The sequence below is a fragment of the Mustela nigripes genome, chromosome 7 (assembly GCF_022355385.1).
Source record: "Mustela nigripes isolate SB6536 chromosome 7, MUSNIG.SB6536, whole genome shotgun sequence".
Lineage (NCBI taxonomy): Eukaryota > Metazoa > Chordata > Mammalia > Carnivora > Mustelidae > Mustela > Mustela nigripes.
In genome coordinates, this window is record NC_081563.1 from 32398201 (window position 1) to 32414067 (window position 15867).

The following is a 15867-nucleotide window of genomic DNA, read 5'->3' on the forward strand; positions in this document are numbered from 1 at the left end:
TATAGGGAAAGATGTTCCATAATATTTTTTCTTGAGCAGAGACAAAGTACATTTTTAGTAGATTGCATAGAAAGATTCTGAGGATAATCTGGTATATAAGGTATATGGAGACTCATGCTCTGAAGACATCTTGAGGTCTTTCTTTCCAGAGATTCTCTGAATAATCATAACTGGATCAGACTTTTCAGCATTGTGGGCTAGAGAAGACTTCCTAAACCCACCCTAATTCTAACTTCAAATAAGACTGGAGGTCACACAGGACCATCACAAGTTACACATATTTCCAGGGTAACAAAATTTTCTTCAGGCCAAGGACATCATAGCAAGGGTGATCTTTTCTCTCTCTACCAACCATAAGTGAGCTTCAGCCTCTCTACTACCCCTCTTCTGTTAGGCCATAAAGAGGATTTAAATGTCTCAAGTATAATTAGCAGCTCAATTAAATTTTAAAAATTAGATTCTTACTTTCATAGTCTGATAAAGTTTATGGAATATTCCAACTCTGCTGTTCGACCTCAAGAGCATTTGATCTCTAATACTTTGACCCCAAGGTTATTTTTATAACGAAAAGAATGACCTGGAATGGACCCTACTGAGTCAATTTAAATCCTTGATCATTAAAGCTAAACTTGCCAGTGCTTTGCATTATTTATTTTAGCCAAAGTATTTATTATAATTCTTTTCTATTTAAAATTGATACTCAAAAGATACACTGATATTTTTATATATCAAATGTTATTAAGACTAGCTTCTCCCACTATAAATTTTTTTCCCTGAATTTTGCTGAACAAAATTTGTTAAGATTTGATTCTGCTGTTAATTTTGGTCACAGTTTTTACTGTATGATTTTATTGTTGTCAATTATGTTAACAGCTATTATTAATTACACTAACTGGCTGGTAGGAATTAAATGAGCTATATTTACTTAGGAGCCAAACTATGAGAAAAGTGTAATTTTGAGGCAGTGATAGAGGGTCAAGGGGAAATGGGGAGCTGGGAACCAGCAGAGTACAAGATAAGAGAGCTGGAAAGAAGAAACAGAAGGAGGACACCCTCATGTCAAAACATCCTTGAGGTCAAAATATTTTTCTTTCTCTCTTCTTTCAAAAAAAGGTTTCATTTATTCTTTTGAGAGAGAGAGAGAGAGAGAGAGAGAGAGAGACAGAGAGAGCATAAGTTGGGGGAGAGGCAGAGGGAGAGGGAGAAGCAGACACCCTGTTGAGCTGGGAGCTGGATATGGGGCTGGATCCCAGGGCCCTCTGCTGAAGGCAGAGGCTTACCAACCTGAGCCACCCAGGTGCCCCCAAATATTTTTCATGACAGTAATGAAAAAATACATCAGGTATTACTTTATAAAAGTGAGAATATCAAGTGAAAACATTGAAAAATAAAAACACAAAATGTTCTAATACAGTCAGCTATTACTGCATTCAAAGCTATAGAATAATAAATTTATGGGTCAATGAATCATGAAAATAACTAAACTACCTGTCAAATTTATCAGATAAAAGTGAAGAATATATATATATATATATATATATATATATATATATATACATACACACACACATATATATCATGAGCTGGGGGGGAGCAGGTGGAAAAAGTCTTAAGCAGATTCCTGATGAGCACAGAGGACCCTGAGATCATGACCTGAGCAGGAATCAAGAGTTGGACCCTTAACCAACTGAGTCACTCAGGGGCTCTGTGAAGAATATTTTTATAGCTAGCACTGGTTTCCCCATATAAGTGTTTCGCTTTGTTTCAATGAAAAAAAATCTCATGTAACCTCATTAAATTCATTTTGAAAATAGAGAAAAAAAAGAAAAACATGATCCCAAAATCTGAACAAAGTCACTGTTACAATAATATTGGATTTTTTGTGGGCCTTTTGGTTTCCCATTCTTTTATTTTTTTAAACTTTATTTTAACCATTCTTTTTTTTAACATTAGCTAGACTTATTTTAGAGATTGTTACGTATTATAGTGATTGAAGAGAGCATCTCTGCAACCGTACAATAAATTTTAAAAAATTCAACTGTAACAAAACAATTCCATCCCAAAACATCTTCTTTGGATAAGACATTTTCACAGTGAAAAGTACTACAAAATTACCTGCACTATTCTACTGCTAAAGAGAAAATAGACTGTTTGATCCATCCATCTAGACATGCTTTTTAAAAAATTCTAAAGCAAAACTGAAAAGTACAGTACAGATAGTTGACATTGTCTTTAAACAATTAGGTTACAGGGATATAAAATAAAACAAACATTCAATACCTCTAAATTTGGATTCCTCAAATCTGCTTTCCATCCAAACTGTTTCATAAGAGCAATTCCAATTACTCTTCCAACTTCCTGAAAAAGCAGAAAAGTTATAGAAAAAGACACTAAAAATGAAAATTTTACATTTAAATGTAAGCAAAAACTAAAGAGTATGAGTCAGACTATCTGATGGTAACTTAGGGTTACAATATTAAAATATGACTGGGACGCCTGGGTGGCTCAGTTGGTTAAGCAGCTGCCTTCGGCTCAGGTCATGATCCCAGCATCCTGGGATCGAGTCCCACATCGGGCTCCTTGCTCCACAGGGAGCCTGCTTCTCCCTCTGACTCTTCCTTCCACTCTACCTGTGCTCGCTCTCACTCACTCTCTCTCTGACAAATAAATAAATAAAATCTTAAAAAAAAAAAAAAAACAAACGACACAAAAGCATTTTCTGTTCAAGGCAAGAAGGCTGCATTTTACCTCTTCTAACCCCCAACATATCCTATGGCATTGATGTCTATTCATGTGTAATTTCGATTCTAGTAATAACCAGACCATGAATTGATAAAAATGATCATTGTGGTTTTTAGGAAACAGATGCAAGGTGAAAGATGAAGTATTTGAGCTACTACAATCCTATATGTTGACAAATTACAGAACGGTAGCATTAGACTCAGTCTTTAGGGTCTACCTGATTTTAAGGCTGGCCAAAGGACCCAGATCTGTGCTCTTGTATCACTGAACTTCGTAAGGGCCAAATGATAAAGTGTTTTGAAGGAAACTATGTTCGCTCTCCTGTAGACAGTTGACACTTCGTGTTGTATTTATGTTTTTGCAGTCTGGGTGCTGCTGACAATTACACATACAAGGTGTAGTGTAGAGCAACCAATTAATAAGCACAGAACTGATGAAAAACCCAAAAAGCTTAGGACAGAAATATTAGAATTTCCAAGTGTCAAGGATATCTATTAGTTTAAGGAAACTTTGGGGGAGAAAGTATCAAAAGGAGGTCATTACATGGAATAGCGTACCATTACTCTAAAGTATCTGAGATAAAGTTAAAAAGGAAAATACATTTTTAAAGAGATTTAGTTATATGAAATTAGGCCTGGTTATCTGCTGAGGCTATTCTGTGGAAGGCTGCCATCTCATTTCAAATCTAAGAGTGGTTAATTCAGAAAATGGAACTTCACCCTGGGAGGGAAGCGTACCTGTGCGGTAAAGGTCTTTGCAATGGCTCCACTGCAGCGACAAGAAACTCTGAACGTCAAGTCCTTCTGGCTTGGGTCATCAGCTGCTTTTACTACCTCATTCTGAAATGCTTTTTGAGATTTTTCTCTGTTCATGAGAAAATCTCCTTGCTCCACTGGTTCTTCTTCCATTTGCTTTTCCGGTTGGCATTCCCTGCTCTCTTGCAGCTCTTGCATTGGTTCTGTTTTTAATTTCTTAGGATTGGTGACATCATTTTCTCCTACTTTTCTTTTTAGTGGGTTAGCATCTCTTTGAGAAAGTTGGTCCTTTTTTGCATCAAGTTCAAGAAGATTTTTCCAAACTGAAATGGCACTCAACCAGCTCTCTGGACCATCATTTACGAGTCTTTGCATTTCATTAAATATGTTTCCTAAATAAATAAGATCTCAATTTGTCCTATACCGAAGCCTTAAAAACAGTCTATTACATTCATCACCCCTAAATTCCATTATCTTTATTTCTTTAAAATAAGTTTTACTAAACTGCTACGTGAATAGTGGGTTCACCGTCATCTGGGATTTATATAATCTAACATAAGAATATTGTGCAGAATAAAGTTCTTACTTATACTCCAAACTTAACATCAAAACTGTTTTAAAATTCCTATAGAATTACCTTATATTTTAGCAAGATCATTTGTCCTATGATAATATATATCTATACCTTCAATATACGCATACACCTAGAGTATTATTGATTTTTGATATAACACTGATCTTGCCTATAAAAACTAAGTTAAAAAAAAGAATAAATTGCAAAACAAAGCTCAGAAACAGAGAAAATGAATACTGAAGCTATCTTAGACCATACAACATTAGCGTACATCATAAAATGAGTTTTCATAAAGTAATGCTTCAGATATACAACCCATTCATAACTTAGGGACTGCCAGCACACTCAATACATTGTAATCTTTTTTTGATGAACAAGATTCATCAAGGTGACCCAAGAGTAATTACTGTATTCTCTAAAGATGAGAATGTGTGGAATGCTGGGAGTAAATTATAATGACCCCATGGTATAACACCTTAGGATTTGCTGTATAATAACTTTTCTGACCTGTTTTGATTTCTTGCCATTTGCATTTTTACAGACGCAGTTTAGTACAGACCACAATATTACATGATCTCAGAGATTAAAGCAAAGTTTAAGGCAATGTCTAGTATAGTAGTATCTGATATTTGCTTCTATGAAAATCCTTAAATTATTTTAGTAGCATACTTATAAAATTAGAAAGTGGAGAGGGAAACTCTTAAGCCCCCTTTAACTGTAATGGTTTATAAGTGGGTATAAATTTATTCAAAACCTTAAATTTAAGGTCCCCTAAGCAGGAGATTTTATTACATAGTATTTTTTCTAATTATATAATTCATTGGTTAAGATGTATAAAGTGACAGTTTTGATCTATTTACAAAGCCATGCATTCTGGATTATTACATGCTCCTAGGTCTAAATAAATGCATCTGACTGTATGTATCTCTAGAGATGGTGTCTGAACATAACTAAAATGGAAGAAATGTGACTTAGGACACTAAGGCTCAGAAAATAGGCAACAGATTGCAAAGAGAAAAAAATTAGCTGATAATGCAATTAATATGGTGATAATCAGGAAATATGGAAAAAAAACATAATTAATGATCCCACAGGTATGAATGAATCTTAAAAATGTAAAATGGCTACAAATTAATTATCAAGCAGAAAACTTTGGAATACAATATATCATGGGGGTAAAAGCAACAGGCATATACATACCTTTACTTACAGAAGAAACATTAAGTGGAAACTGCTTTTTAATCAGCAAAAATAATCTTTCTGCAGATTTTAATTTTTTCAGCATATTTAAGTCAGAACAGGTGGTAAAGAAAACTTTTCCTGAAATATATTCAACCTAGAAACAGAAAAGATTAATGTAGTCTTGTGTCAGAGTAAGAATCAATTCCCTTTTCCTCTCTTAATGAATTAAAACGCAGCGTCTAGATGGACAATAAAAACAACCATTTTTAAAATATGTACTATTTGTCAGACACTGTGCTAGGCACTCTGAATACATTTTCCCGCTCTTGTTTATAACAGCCTTCTAAGGTAGATTTTATCACCCCCATTTCTTAGATTATGAAACTGAGGTTTGGATAGGTTAAATAACCTGTATGAAGTCAAACAGTGACCAAGATTACAATCTATGTCATGGTACCTTTTGTAAAGACTGTGTGTGTGTGTGTGTGTGTGTGTGTGCATGTGCGCATGCACAGGCACTCCTAGGACAAATCAGGTGACCAGCCCAAGGTTAACATCATCAGTAGGCGTTTATTAAACACCTACCTCGTGGTCTACTAGGAAGCATCCAGCACATGTCCTAAAGATGGGTGATAATTTAATACCTATACACTGGCATACAAATTAAAATGTTAAAAATTTTTAAGAAAATAAATTGAATTAAACCCAGAAGACAACAAAAAAAAGTTAATATAATAAATGCATTGATAACCTTAGGTACAAGGTAAAACAAAGAGCCTGAATAAGGAACCATCATTAGTAAAAATCTCGGAAAAGGGCCCTGTGATTTGGGAAGAGAGTTTCTAAAAGAAGAAAGGGCAAGATGCAGAGGTGGGAGTGACAGGCTCGCTGAAGCAAACTCTAAGTCAGTATGGCAAAATATGCTCTGTGATTGACAGTGTCAGGTGAATGGATGGTGTAGCTCAGCCCAGCCTGATAAATGGTCATGAAAATCTGAGTATCCCAGATGGTAATGGTCAACCATTACAGACTTTTGATGAAAGCTGCGACACACTGAATTAGCTAGCAGAAAAAATTACTTTAGAAGAGTACTAAGTGTAGATTGTTATGCTGGAGGAAGAAGCAGATTACTGAGATCGCAATAATGAGACACTTGGCTGTGGAGCTGGAAAAGAGACAACAGCAAGAAATATGCATCACATAGAAAGAGTCTTTGGAGACAGGATGGATAGGTTATAAAAGCCAGAGAAAAAATGAAAATAAAAAGTGCACTGACGATAGAGTCTGGTGAGGTATGGCAAGTGGTGTGCAATACCAATGGACCCCTAAAACTTTTGGGATCAACCCAATTCTCTCAAGCTCAGGATGGATGTGGGTTGTCTTAATTTAATGGTGGCCATGGGCTGACTAAGATGGTTTGAAGTTATCTCCTAGAACTGAAGTAATGGGGAATTTGGAGGGTCCCATGTGTTTAGGCAGCTCCCATCCAATGGGAACTTAAATTCCAAGTATTTTTGTATTCTTGATCTGATATGGTCTAATTAAGTTTTTGGGATGGTAATTTTTGGGGTTACCATTCTAGCTTGATGAAAAAGAATCACTGCAGAGGAAGCCCTAGGTTGACATCAAGTAAAACCCAAATACTTCATTATAAGATTAACAAGATTTGGGGACCTAATGTACAGAGTGGTGATTATAGCATATAATACTATATTATATAATTATAAGTTGCTAATAGATTTAAATGTTCTCCCACAAAAAAGTAATGACAGTTATGTGACTGGGTGGAGGTGTTAGCTAATGCTATGGTGTTAATCATCTGCAATATGAAATTTATCAAGTCAACATGTTGCACGTCTTAAATTTACACAATGGTATATATCAGTTATATTTCAATAAAGCTGGAAAAACAAATTAAATAAAACGCAAACAGCTTAGGTACTAGAAGTGCAGCTGACCAAGACAGACTGAGAAAGCAGGGAATGAGAAGAATGTTTAGGATTCAACATTTAAGGGGATAAGGAGTAACAAAAAAAGAATTTCTAGTTTCTAGAACTTCTTTCTCATTACAAAAGTGACATTTTCCCACAAAAATCAAAACTAAATAGATATCTCAAAATGCTTAGAACTTGAAAACAAGTTTTAAAAAAAGTTTAGAGTCAGGACGCCTGGGTGGCTCAGTTGGTTAAGCAGCTGCCTTCGGCTCAGGTCATGATCCCAGCTTCCTGGGATCAAGTCCCACATCGGGCTCCTTGCTCCGCAGGGAGCCTGCTTCTCCCTCTGACTCTGCCTGCCTCTCTGTCTGCCTGTGCTCGCTCTCGCTCGCTGTCTCTCTGACAAATAAATAAATAAAATCTTAAAAAAAAAAAAAAGTTTAGAGTTTATGCTACCTGACATAAAAATATAGCTGATATTAAAGCTGTCACAAAACAAGCTAACTGACATGAAATATCTTGCCAAGATTGTGGGGGAACTGAATGAAATATTTTACTGAAAATGTATGGTTTTAAGATTTAAGTTCTATAAGCAAACTGATGAAAACATCTAGACCAGTGATTTTAACCTAGTCAGTGATCTAGATATTAATTTATACTTTTTTTTAAAAAAGATTTTATTTATTTTATTTGACAGACAGAGATTACAAGTGGGCAGAGAGGCAGACAGAGAGAGAGGGGAGGAAGCAGGCTCCCTGCTGAGCAAAGAGCCCGATGCGGGGCTCGATCCCAGGACCCTGGGATCATGACCTGAGCTGAAGGCAGAGGCTTTAACCCACTGAGCCACCCAGGTGCCCCTAATTTATACTTTTTAATTGTAGAAAGATCTTATCTTATGTGAATATGAAGGGAAACATTTTATACAGTGTTCTTCCTCTAAAAATATCATTTTGGGGAGGTGGGAGGAACAACAAAACAAGATTGAAAATCAAGTTAATTAAAAGGAACTAAAGGCTTAATTTATTTGGGGAAACAAATCGTAAGAAGTTTTGAGGCATTAAAATGCTAAATATATTTTCAAAACCAAAAGCAGCATTATTCTCTTTATTTAAAAATTAACATTAGGCTTACATTCCTTTCACAAGTAATATACAACTAATCAGAAGTAGTTTACTTCTTTTTTTGAAGATTTTATTTGACAGAGAGAGAGAGAGAGAGATGGATCACAAGTAGGCAGAGAGGCAGGCAGAGAGAGGAGGGGGTCGGGGAAGCAGGATCCCTGAGATCATAACCTGAGCTGAAGGCAGAGGCTTAATCCACTGAGCCACCAGTTTACTAAATTGCAAAACAGTCACTATGAGAATCAAATAATGATATATCATGAAAGCATTACCTCCACCAAAGGTAAACATAGAGTATTATACCTTAAAGCAGTAGGGAGAATGAATTTTGGTGCTTATGAGTTTAAAAACTGCTGAAGCCGGTGTTAATCTTTTTCTTTAGTTTACTGCTTATAATTGGTCATATTTCAGTTACAATACCCAGGGGAGAAATGTGGCATTTTAGGACATTTCATCCTAATATTTGTTATTTGAAAATTTATTTATATATACAATCTGTTTTTTCCATTTGGAATTAAATCATAACCAAGTGTCTAAAACCAGCTGGTTTTATGTCTAACACTTTTGAAGATGAAATAACAGTCTTTATCAAAGTAAAAACAGTTCTGTTGTCAGCTAGCATATCTAAGCAGTTAGTGGTTTTGCCTTCCTTTTAAAATTCAGGCATTCAAATCTAACACAAAAACTAAACGTTTAAGCCTAGGTAAAAATGCTTAGGAGGATACGTGATATCAAAGTTCTCCTAATTCTACAGATGCCATTTTGTTTTAGAATTAATTTTAAATTGTTAAGTGAAGAGCTGAGGTGGTACTTGAGTTTTTCTGATTCATTTGAGGAGAACTGAAAAAATACAATTTACTTAATTTAAAAAATTCAAGAAATTTCCCTCCAAAAAATGAAGAGACTCTTAAAAAAAAAAATCAACCTTATACAATTACCCCATTAAGTAAAATAACTATGAAATAATCCAACTATCTGGTTATTTGGTTAGATCTACCCCACTACCCTCCATCACCAACATCCCACTAAAAAATAAAAAACTGGCTGACTTATTCAGGTTCGGACCCAAGTTAAAAGTCTTTGCTATATGGGTTTATGAGGACCAATTAATTCACTGACAGGGCCTTTCTGGCTAGCTGGCATTAGGTACACTTCTATTTTATTGATTTTATCTTAAAAATATTCTTGCTATTATTGTTATAATAAACAACAGTATTTAATACATTAAACATTGTTATAAAGTAAAGCTTAATTTTTACCAATATATTTCTTTAAAGAAAAGTAGTCCAGGTAAAATAAATATATATTACATGTGTATATAGAATATATTTTATTAATTATACAATATAAATTAAATATTTATTAAATATACCCAGGAACCTACAAAGTTTGCCACCAGGAGGAAACAAAAAAATCTAACCTGAATCTGACCAAACTCTAGATACAACTTACAAGATCCCAATTTACAGGAAACAGAAAGGACGGAGAAGCATGTTAAACTACACCATGGAGATGCAACTGGCAATATCTAGACCAGGGGAAACTCGAGCACGGCTGTCCAACAACTTCCCATGATGACAAAAACGTTCCATTATCTGTGCTGTCCCATGCAGTCACCACTAGCCATATGTGGCTTCTGAACACTTGAAATATGACTTACAGAGTTTTTAACTTAATTCTAGCCACCACATCCTATTGGATAGCATAGCTCTAGACTAGGGGTCAGAAAATGAGGTCTGCTGAGCTAAGAATGGTCTTTACATTTTTAAAGGGATTTAAAAACAAACAACAACAAAGAACGGATAACAGAAACCACAAAGTGATCCACATATGTGACCTACGAAATCATAAAATATCCATCTGGATCTTTAAAGAAAAAGTTGTCTGGCCCTTGCTCTAGACTATGGGACAAACAACTCTGCTTCTTTAACAAATAATAAATTGCAGGGTGGAAGAAGAGAGGTGAAGGGAAAATCTATAAATTAAAACAGGCTTAAAAAATTTTTTTTTGGAAAAATAAAAGATACTTAAAAGAATATCAGCCAGTCATAATGCATGGCCCTTATTTGCATCCTCATCCAAATACACAAACTTAAAAACAAAAGTGAGACAAGTTGAAATTTGAACAGACTAGATATTTGATAAGATATCATTTTTAGAAGTGCCTGGGTAGCTCAGTCGTTAAGCATCTGCCTTCAGCCCAGGTCATGATCCCGGGGTCCTGGGATCCAGCTCTGCTTTGAGCTCCTGGCTCCACTGGGGGCCTGCTTCTCACACTCTGCGTGTGTTCCTGCTCTCCCTGGCTGTCTCTCTCTGTCAAATAAATAAGATCTCTAAAAAAATATTTTTATATGTGATGATACTGCAGTTCATGCCATTATGTTTTCTCTTCTATATTATACCATATATATTATGCTATAGGAGTTCTCTCATTCCAGATATATAGTCTCCTTATCTGCGCTACAGCTTCCGGCAGTGACTGCGCTCAACCACGTGATTAGGAAGCAGAAGACCTCTGCTCTGACGTAAGGTCAACAGTGTAAGGTCACCGGAGTCAATCACCTTCCTAAAGCCCCATCCTCCTCCTGAAGTACCGTCAGAAAGTCAGTCAATAGTAGCCTAAAGTCTTCCACCTCACTTCATCTCAGCACTTCGTCGTGTCACAACATCACAAGAAGGGTGAGTACTGAATGATAAGATATTTCAAGAGATGGAGAGTGAGCAGAGACCGCATTCACATAACTTTTATTACTGTATATTTATAATTGTCCTATTTTATTTATTGTTAATGTCTTACTGTGCCCAATTTATATGTATGTATATGGGTATGTATATATAGTAGAAGATAGTATATGTAGGGTCAGCACTATCCATGTTCTCCGCCATTCACTGGGGGTCCTGGAACATGGCTCCTGTGGATAAGACACCACTGCTATATAGACAAACATTTACAGATGAAGTTATCTTAAGTTTGCTTCAAAATAACATAGGTGGAATGGGAGGAGCATTAAAGCAGAATTCACTCTGGAATGGTTCTTGCAGCCGGTCGATGAGTATGTGATAATTCACGACACTATTCTACTTTAGTGTGTGTTTGAAATTCTCCAGGATAAAAAGCTAAACAGAATACACAAGGCATCTTCTATCGCAAGCTGCATGTTCAAGGAAGCACCTAAATCGGGGGAAGAGTTTGCGAGTTAAAATGCAAATGACTGGGCTTATGTTCATTTCTACTGGAAGAAACAATTTTGGAGGTGGTAACTAGAGACACGCATTTTCAACAAGCTCCCCATGTTTTTCCACTAAAAGTGGAAGAACACTGATTAGAAAGGTGTGATTCATTTGTAAAAGTAAACAATCACTTCTGAATTAATTTGTTTTGTAAATTCAGATTTTACATCAATTTCTTGAAGCAAACCAAAATTTCTAACAGACTCTTGTTACCGTGTGAATGATTTTAAGTATTACTGTGCAACTCATTCTTTGGGAACATTTATTGATCACCTATTAATTGCAAGACATTGTGTTCCACATGCTATCAATCTTTATCTCAAGGATTGCTCTAATCCTTTTTTTTGAAGATTATTTATTTACTTATTTGAAAGAGAGCGCACAAGCGGGGGGAGCAGCAGAGGGAGAGGGAGAAGCAGGCTTCCCTTTGAGCAGGGAGCCCAATGTAGGGCTTGATCCCAAGATCCTGGGATCCTGACCTGAGCTGAAGATAGATGCTTAACAGACTGAGCCACCCAGGCACCCCTGCTCTAATCTTTAAAGTAGGTGTTATCATCTCCATTTTATATCCAAGGAAAGTGAGGCTCAGAAATTTGAGTATTTTGCCCAAATTTTAAAAATCTATAAAAGGAGATTAAGATTTGAACATATCTTTGGCCTCTAAAGTCTACATACACTCTTTTCCATGCTGTTACAGAAATAACCTACATGCTTCCGGACGGTATCCCACCATAATTTAACGTAGTTGTAAAGCACACAGGCTTCAAAGCAAAAAAGCTTCAGATACAAGTCCCGGCTGCACCATGTAGCAGTCAGTTTTCTTTTTATTTCTTTGTAAAATGGAGGGGAAAATGACCTCTCACATAGGATTCTTTTGAGGATTAAATCATATCCAATGTACATAAACGTGTCTGACACACTTTAAGTGCTTTATAAACGTTAGATGCTATCATTATTCTTTCAGGATTGCCTTAACTTTTCAGAGTTTATATCATGAAACTGAGATGGAATTTCACAGGTTATTTGTTCAGATTCCATTTCCAAGAATATCTATCCTTATTTTTTTTTTAAAGATTTTTAATTATTTTAGAGAGAGAGAGAGAGAGGGAGCAAGAGAGTCAGAAGGAGCAGGGAGAGGGAGAGAGGGAGAAGCCGACTCCCCACTGAGCAGGGAGCCTGATAATGGCACTCAGTCCCAGGACTCCAGAATCGTGACCTGAGCCGAAGGCAGACACTTACCTGACTAATCCACCCAGGCGTCCCAGCATATCTATCATTAAAACATACACAATCAAAATACGAATCCTTAAATCTTTTGGTATTTAATTCTTCTCATTGCCAAGAAGTTTGTCCCTATAATGAACTGATTTGTTTGTTTGTTTGTTTCTGTGATGAACACTTTAGTCCTCCGTGTCTCATTTTGTCTTTAGAGAAGATGGAGAACAAACAGAGAAGGTAACTCCATTTGGGTCAAGCCTTCTATTTTTCATACTAAGAATTCTAAGTTAACATTCTTTTTTTATTTTTTCCCCCTCAAATCAGTGCAGCATGATGTAACAGCTGCACAGGAGCCAAGGAACTGGACCCAGGTTCTGGCCTGCCTGGGTTGGACATGATTATATATTCATGCCTGAGTTCAGGCAGCTTGGGTTTAAATTCCACGTCTACCACTTTACATGACTTGAATAATTTATTGGACTTACCTATGCTTCATTTTCCTTCTTGTTAAATGTAGAGCCTACCTCACAGGGTTGTTGTGAAAATTAAGCAGGTGAATACAGAGTAAAGACCTAAGAACGCGGGCCTGACAGAGACTAAATGCTTACTTAATGTCCGCAGTTCTTACATTGTTGCTTTTTTAGATTAGCTACATTCAGCATTCTGTTAAGTTCTGTGACCCAAACCGATACCATTTTTCATGACCCCCTCTATCCTCCAGGCCTCCACCTCCCTCACTGCAGAAAATCCTTTTGTGGCTTGCGCTGTAAGGGGTTGCTAGAGTGGCGTGGTCAATTTCATTTAGTAAGTTTTCCTTTTCCAAAAACACATCATGCACACTGTCATCTAGAGCCCACCACGTTACGGGAGTCTGTTTCGATTACATCTTTTCTCTCTGCTTTCAAGAAACCAGTCCCGCATTTTCTAGAACTAAACTCAAGTTCCAAACCTCGTTCATCTCTTTGAAAGGAACAGATAGATATCACCGACTGTTAACTTCCTCCAGAAGTCGGACTGCGAGGCCTCCAAGACTGTTATCACTTTCGTAGCTGCTATTTACTCTGTGTAGTGGAGATACCCTTTATCATATAATCCTCTCAACAATCCTACGAAGTGAATACAGTGGTGATCAGGAAACTGGCAGGACTCAAGTAACCCAACCTGAAGACAGCATTTGTACGTAAAGGATGGAGAAAGGCTTCTAACTACGTCAGGTCTCACTGACAGGGGCACTATCCTATACCTTCTATTAAAGAATCTAGGAAATAACTTCGCTCAACGCTCTCCCCCCTTAATAAAACTACAGACGTGAGATAAGAGGTCATAGGAGGAGAGGGGAGAACGACTGGCGGTTCTTTCCAGCAGTAATTAAAGGATGTGTCAGAACTCCGAGGCCCAGGACCGTAGCCTCGGTGGCTCCGGGGGTTGAAAGCTGGGGACTCGCGTCGCTTTCCAGGGTCTACACGGACCCGGGCACGGAGGGAGCAGGGCCGCCCTCCTTTCCGCCGGGCCGCGCAGTGAGGCTGACTCACCTGCGTGGCCGCCAGCCGCGCCCGCACCTCCCGCATCAGGAAGGGCTCCAGGCCGCGGCCCGCGGTGCAGAAAAACCTGGCGCCCGCTGTGGGGCTCCAGCCGGAACCTGTCGGCGATGCCACCATGGCGGCCCGCGCGGCCCCGCGCCTCGGGGTCACGTGGCCTGGGGCGCGCGCACGGCGCGTCCCCGCGCTCCCGGCGCTGTGCGCCGGGGCCGGAGGGCGGGGTGGAGCCGGAGGTGGGGTTAGGGGGTGCGGTCCCCTGGGAGGCGAGCCCGTGGGTTGGCTTGGCTAACTGCTTGGAACTTCCCTGATTAGGCCTGTGGGACTATTTAGAATCACAGATGGAAGGGATACAATTGGGATCTGTTCTTGGATCTACAAAAAGGATATATATCATCTGATCCATCTGTCTTATTTTTGGAAACTGAGGAAGTTGATCCCTAGACAGGCCGAGGTATAGTTAGTGGCACAGCTGAGGCTGGTCTTGATGGCCAGTGTAATGAGCTTTCTTCTATTTCTCCAGACTTACTCCACTCCTCTTCTCATTCCCGCCCCACTACTCTGCTAAAATAAGGAGGCCTATTCTGTCTACACCAAGAATTGGGCCAAAGCTGGGAATCCTTGTGACCCAGAGCAGAAATTCCTATTCTCCAACTAAATGTTTTCATGTTCATGGAATAGGTCACATTTCTTGCTCTACTAAGGTAATGAATGCACCATCCAGTTTAGGCCACCTGATTTAATTGTCTCTCTTAACAGTATTGAAGGGACTTCTTTAATTTTGGATTTTGAATTGGCAATGAAAAGATTACGTGGGAGGAGTAGAATCCATATTACAAAGTGGACAGCATTACATTAGCTCTGCAGTTATATGAAGTTATAAAGACGTTATATATGTAGTTATATGAAGACATATAGAAACTATTAAATAGTGCTTCTCATGTGCTTCCCAGAGGGACCTAGGCAAATAAGGGGTCTCCCTCTTTTCCTCCCCACCCCACCCCAGCTCCTGGTCTACTGGCACAGTAGTAAGAAAATTCTTATGGCATTATGCAACACAAGTGTTTCAACATTTCAGTCCTAAAACAACTTCTCACATCCTTTCATTTTGACAAATTCTTTCCTTCCTTCTTTCCTTTCTTTTTTGTTTTTCCTTTCTTTTTCTTTTTTCTTTTTTTCTTTTTTTTTGGTCTCCAGACTATGTTCTCGTTCTTTTGGCAGTTGACATAGCTCATCCCAACTTCTTTATACTCTGGGATTCCTGACACTCAAGTCTGTCTGGGGGAAACCCATGAAACCTCCTTAGTACTTCCTACACTCTGTCCCCAAGATGGTGAGCACCCAGACATAGTTCAGTAAATACTGGGCACCCACTCTCTGCCAGGCCTCACCCTAAGCCTTGAGGATGCCAATATGAGTGAGCAAGGGTTTGGACTTTATGGGGTTTTGAGAATGGTATGATTGATTTAATAAGGATGTACCCAAGATGCTGTGGTAACACTGAAAGGCAGCAGGGAGAGCTTCCTGATGAAAGTCACTCTTGAGCCAGTCCTTGAAGGTTGTGTAGGAGTTAAA

The 15867-nt window shown here is 38.0% G+C and overlaps 1 protein-coding gene across 2 annotated transcripts in view; it reads right to left on the minus strand.

Moving 5' to 3' along the window:
• Nucleotides 1–14443, minus strand: part of THUMPD2 (THUMP domain containing 2) — a 40879-nt gene extending 26436 nt beyond the window's left edge. For both annotated transcript variants that reach the window (XM_059405522.1, XM_059405520.1), the window contains exons 1-4: nt 14290–14443; nt 5272–5407; nt 3480–3889; nt 2281–2358 (exon numbers count right to left, since the gene is read on the minus strand). In XM_059405522.1, the coding sequence (XP_059261505.1) occupies nt 2281–2358; nt 3480–3889; nt 5272–5407; nt 14290–14415 (750 nt within the window). In that variant the 5' untranslated portion in view covers nt 14416–14443. The remainder of the gene's footprint in view (nt 1–2280; nt 2359–3479; nt 3890–5271; nt 5408–14289) is intronic.
• Between the last annotated feature and the right edge of the window lie 1424 nt (nt 14444–15867).